Source organism: Trichomycterus rosablanca, chromosome 5 (assembly GCF_030014385.1).
Source record: "Trichomycterus rosablanca isolate fTriRos1 chromosome 5, fTriRos1.hap1, whole genome shotgun sequence".
In the NCBI taxonomy this organism is placed as follows: Eukaryota; Metazoa; Chordata; class Actinopteri; order Siluriformes; family Trichomycteridae; genus Trichomycterus; species Trichomycterus rosablanca.
The window spans coordinates 21,217,669-21,223,668 of NC_085992.1; the positions used below are offsets into that span (position 1 = coordinate 21,217,669).

Sequence of the window (6,000 nt, forward strand, 5' to 3'; positions counted from 1 at the left end):
TATTATCTAGTTCTTATCTAGACAATATCTAGAAAATACAAGTATCGGTTTGAGAATCAGTATCGGATCGGGATCAAAATTAATAATCGGGATCGGTATCGGGAACAAAAAAACGTGATCGGGACATCCCTAGTCACAGAGCTTGCATGCATAGAGCCAATAGCATTCGCTGATAGAGACGGCCCTGACTCCGCCCCCAAACTGTCAAAACCGCCCCTTTCAAAACTCAAGCGCAAAAATGTATCTCGCACAGAAAGAGCAGCCGAGCGCAATTTGCTTTCGCGCGCAAGCACAACAATGAAATCGAGCAGAAAAACATCATTCGAGAGTGAAAGACAGTTTGAGAGCGATTTTATGATCAGTGCGCACGCAATTCCTCTTTTTGTGCTCGCGAGTTTCACATTTGCACTCGCGAGAGGGATATTTACACACGCGAAATGTTAAAAGTTGCGCCCTCTAGTTTTGACATTGATGTGGCGCCATATATATTCTATATTCTATGTAAAAAAAAAAAAAAAAAAAAAAAAAAAAATACAGATATACCATGAAACCGCCAGAATTCTAAAACAATTACCGTGATACAAATTTTTGGCCATACCGCCCAGCCCTAATTACAGTATATTAGGAAGAGAAAAATTGTAATAGCAACGTCTTTGTCATGAAGAAGTCTACATATGGCTTTATGAATGGTTTTCTTCTTGTGTAATAAAATATACTTTGGTATGTTAACTGGAACACATTGGAATATAGAATGTTGGATAAGATATTCATTTTAATTTAAAAGTTTACTCTGCCTACCACTGATAGTGGGAGAGGGGACCACCTGGAAAGATCTTGTTTACAAAATTGTGGCAAGCAAGTTGAAATGTGTAGGTACATTAAGGCAAGTGAGATTCTGAGATCAAGTTGGGAAAATAGCTAACTTTATTAATATTCAGTTTACAGCCAAAGAAATTACTGAATGTTGAAATTGTAATTTTTTTGTTAGAGTTGGCAAGATTTGGGAAAAACAATACAATCAGTGTATAGAGATTTTATGCTTTACCCCACCCTTGTCTACAATATGAATCTGTGGATCATTATGCAAGCTGTAGCCTAGAGGTTAAGGTACTGGACTAGTAATCAGAAGGTCGCTGGTTCAAGCCCCACTACTGACAGGTTGCTGCTGTTGGGCCCTTGAGCAAGGCCCTTAACCCTTAATTGCTTAGACTGTATACTGTAACTGTAATGTAAGTTGCTTTGGATAAAGGCGTCTGCTAAATGCCAAAAATGTAAATGTAAATTTTGAGAAGCAATAGCTACAGGCTCCACTGTTAATACAAAAAAGAAAGAAAGAAAAAGGGTAACCCTGTCTAGTGCCAGAGAAAAATAACAAGAGTGTAGTTCATTAGTGTGCACAGAGGTCTGTGGAGATGAACTAAAGCAGTTAAATCCTTGTGACAAATTTTCACCAAATCCAAATTTGAAAGTGTGTACACACGTAAACACAAACATTGTCAGCACACTACACCACAGAAGTCTGTTACACTAACACAATTATGATGCCGTATGATTGCTAGGACCACCTCATATTTCATACGCTACGCAAATGAAAACTTTTAAAACGCTAAACACAAACCTTACATTTTTAATTTTACAGCAATTTACATAAACTGCTGTGACACGATTTTTACAAACGTGAATTAGGTAGGGCCTTACATATAAGTAACTGTTGTTGATTTGGTGGCAAACTTTACAGAAAAAAATATGTGATTGCTGCCTACACTTGTTCAAATGTTGCTATTAATATTTAAATTATATGTATTTATTGCTGCTAACCTCCATCTTGTAATCATTGTCCCCTTCCTCATCTGAGGCATCCATGCACAGTGGAATCTTCAGTCTCTTTTCCGGACTGTCCTGAAGCAGATGGTCCGCTAGCTCCATTGCCCTCCGGATTACAGGCTTCCCACTGAAGAACAAACCACCTGTTTTGGCATCAGAACTGTCTGAACCTGCAGGTCAAAAAAGTGTGAACATATAAAGAAACACACCTAATTCTACTTAATGAGCTACTAATAAATGTTCCTCTAATTTTATTTAACAAGAAAAACACTGGTCATAGCTACCCTTCTGAAATAAAACTAACCGTTTGGCAAAACAGTCCATCCTCTATCTAGTTTTTGTTTCTTTGGAGTCGGGGGAAAGATGATGAGGATCATTTTAGATATGTGTAATGCAATACCAACACCCAGCGTTTTTTTTTACCTGTGTAATAGCAGGCCAACTTAAATTTTTTCTAAAAAATCCTTGAGCTGTTTCAAAAATGGTAACAGGCTGCAAATGGCCCACGGGCTGTAGTTTGGACATCCCTGCAGTAGTCAAAGCAACAGGCCGGCATGGGTTCAAGTCGTTCAAGTGTCAAATGTTATGTAGGATAACGGGGAGGGGGGGGGGGGGGGGGGGTGCATGGCAAGGATAGGTAGAATAAGGCTCTTAGGGGCAGGGCAGAGGTCATGAAAAAAGCCTTATCAAAGCCTTTCAGAACGGTCAGGCCAAAGTTGCAAAAGACCATAATAATTGGACAGTAGAGAACTGGAAAAAGGTTATCACTTCAGATTTCACCTCGGCCAACACAGGAGTTACATGGAGAAACCTCAGTCCTTTGAACACATTTTAAAATCTGGTGGAGGATCGTCGATGATCTCGGGGTGCTTCAGCAAGACTTAATTTAGGCAGATTTGTCTTTGTGAGGTATCGATCAATCAAGCCCCATAGAAGTTAATTCTTTAAGAAAAATTATGCTCCGAGATTCTACCCAATCTCCAGCCTCAAATCCCTAGAAGGTGACAAAGAGGAAGAGGAATGGTCACAAGCCCGAGCTTCCTTGAATTTTTGCACCAGACGTGGCATTAAGTCATTCAACAGCAGACAGGTGGAAAGCAATACAAGAGACAAAAAAGCTGTAACTTAAAATTAGGGTTATTCCAACAAATACCCATTTCTGAATTTGATTTGTTAATTCTATTTAACCTTAATTTAAATGACAAATAAAAATGTAAAATAAAACGATTTACTGTTTACACTGACCAACTTTGTTGTATTTGTAAATATAAGATAACCTAGAATTTGATGCCTGCAACACACAAAGTTGAGGCACCTTTCATAGTGTAAAAGGAGAACATACAAAATAATAAGAAATTGTGAAATCTCAAATTCAAAGATTTTTTAACATTTTGTTTAAATGTAATAATAAATAATAAATGTAATAGGGCCAGCTGTAGCCTAGTGGTTAAGGTACTGGACCAGTGATCAGAGGGTCGCCGGTTCAAGCCCCACCACTGCCAGTTTGCTGCTGTTGGGCCCTTGAGCAAGGCCCTTAACCCTCAATTGCTCAGACTGTGCACTGTAACGTAAGTCGCTTTGGGTAAAGGCGTCTGCTAAATGCTGTAAATGTAAATATAATAAGAATTTTAAGTATTTTTTTAAATGCAAAAAGTACAAAACCAAATCAGGAAAAGTTGGAACAGTATGGAAAATGCAAATAAAAACATTTTTTGGAATGTGTTGGATGTATATTAACAAATGAAATTAAGTGTACCAGACATTTTGGGTTCATAATGTTTGCAATGAAATAATAGTCAATGTAAGGAATGACTGCATTTTGCATTTGCCATATTGTCCCAATTTTTGTATTGTCACTAGCGGTCACAAAGTTTTTGCATAAAAAGATTTGTTCACCTTTATATTCTCGAATGTACTTTATTCTGACCCAGCCCCTTGTTGGTGGTTCATCAAAAAAATGGACATGCACCCTGTGATCTTGGCCTCTGCCCCTCATTTGCTGTCCACTCAGAGGTTGTGGGACTATCATGCAGGGCCACCATGGGTGTCCTTCCAGTTTTGCCCATACTAGATCTCCGGCGTGAAAAGGAAATGAAGAGCTGAAAAATAATGTAACAACTGTTTGCAAACACTGAAAATATAAACAAATAAAAGACAAATGAAAAAAAATGACAGAATTTTTGTTTAAACCAGTAAACCAAAGTACTTTTTAACCAAATGCTAACAAAGTGTCACTCTTGCACATTCTATGTAATACAGTGCTCATTTATTTGCTCTTTTCTGGGAAGCGCCTTCCCCTCTTTGTCAGCTGAGCGTAACAGGCGAGCAACACTAGGCAATAGTCAGCCTCATGTGCCTCGCCTGCAGGAATATATTGAAAGTGTAGACAACACATGCCCCTCCGTGTTGAAAGGCTGCGACTGGCCCACTGACTGCAGGTTATGAACCACCTGTCAAGAAGCTCCCTGAGACAGGATATTATTTGTTTAACACAAGACACAATTTAATCGAGGTTATTTAACTTAGAGGGGTAAATGTGTATTCTGACAAAGCTTTAGACTTTGACTTTAAATTAACTAGTTGATTTGCAATAAACTGAACAGTTAATGTAATAGAAACTTAAAATGTAATTTAAAAAATGAAATAAATAAAGTCATGTCAAGGACGACAAAAGAATAGATTATTTGCTGATGAACCTAAACTATAAAAAAGTAATACGGTAAAGATGTTAGCTAAAACCTGCATAAATAAAATGACTTTCAACAGTGTCTTGTCTCATCCGCAACTGCTTATTTTTTAAAGCGAAAAGTCCTATGCAACTGCCTTCTCTGACAGAACGATTGAACACTATACATTAAAATAAACTTTATTAAATAGAGCACCCGAAACTGTGCGTTATGCCCATTTACAAGTTTAACATAAAACGCTTGCTATTCTATAATGCTTATCTAAAGCCACCAACTATAAACATGCTTCTATCGTACATACTGTCATATACAAGTATATACATAGAGTAGAGACGTACACTGAAATCATTACTGACAGAATAAAGCTAGCTAGCTCGTGTTCTAGTTAGCTGAATCAGCTAACCTGGTGCGTGCATCAGTTCACAGGAAAAATAATTTTTCCAACCTGTGCTTTGTAGACACTGTTTTGTCTCCAAGCAATTTAGCATAGCCAGTTTTAGCCGAAGTTTTGCTTGTATTCTCAGAAGTCTTCCTAGTGTTACATGCTGCTTGTTTAGCTTCTTCACTCGGGGAACTGTTCGACTTTAAAACAGAGGAAGGTAAATCTGCTTCTGTTGGAGATGGATTAGATTTTCCTTTTGCGACAGGTGGAGGCGACTTCGTAAAGAAGTTGAAAATAGAACTTTGTTTAGCCATTACTGTTAGTATAAATGTAACTTATCCGACGCAGAACTGCCACACTCCGTCTTTGCAGGCAACACTTCGCGGGAAACCGCTGCGTGATGCAAGCGCATAGTCTAGGAGGCGGGACTTTTACTTCGCAAACCAGTACAACACAGCGAGCCTTGCGGGAGTAAAAACCTTAGATCAGTTCGATAGAACGATGTGCTGAGCACATAAGGTTTAGCAAGGTTTAGCACGTTTTGCTACATAAAAGCACGCTGTGCCCTATGTACTTGCCTTCCTCAAAACATACAGAAGCTGTACAGCATTTGGTAACAGATCAAAATATATACATTTAAATTAGCTAAAAAGTGCCATCAGAACAACTTTAATCCTACCTGAAGTAGCTTGAGTAAGCTTCAAGAAAAAAGGAGGACATAGTTTGCATCTGGTGCTCTTTGGATTTGGTGCTCTTTAGGTTTTAATATAGTTCAAATCTGGTGATTGGGGTAGCCATTAAATGAGCTTCATACTTCAAACCACTTTCACTTTTTTAGTAATATTTATGTGGCTACCTAGAATAGGCCACATCATGACAAGTGTTTGTACCATACGGTTCAACTGATCATGTTATGTAGCATTATAGTTGTTGGCAGTTATAAAACCATACAAAGCAATCTGAGAATTTACTTATTTCTATTGCACCATACTATTGTGAATACCTATGAATAAATGCTTATTTAACTTTGTGTTCATTTTTGTGGGTGCACTTTTGGGCATTAAGCATTCTGTAAAGCGGTCTGCAAGCCTCAACATGCAACTACTG

At 38.1% G+C, this 6,000-nt stretch overlaps 1 protein-coding gene across 1 annotated transcript in view; it reads right to left on the bottom strand.

Annotated features, from left to right (window-relative positions):
• Positions 1–5,239, bottom strand: part of msh6 (mutS homolog 6 (E. coli)) — a 31,845-nt gene extending 26,606 nt beyond the window's left edge. Inside the window, exons 1-3 of the mRNA XM_062995833.1 lie at positions 4,957–5,239; positions 3,721–3,923; positions 1,819–1,994 (exon numbers count right to left, since the gene is read on the bottom strand). Coding sequence (XP_062851903.1) covers positions 1,819–1,994; positions 3,721–3,923; positions 4,957–5,207 — 630 coding nt within the window. The 5' untranslated portion in view covers positions 5,208–5,239. The remainder of the gene's footprint in view (positions 1–1,818; positions 1,995–3,720; positions 3,924–4,956) is intronic.
• Positions 5,240–6,000: the final 761 nt, after the last annotated feature.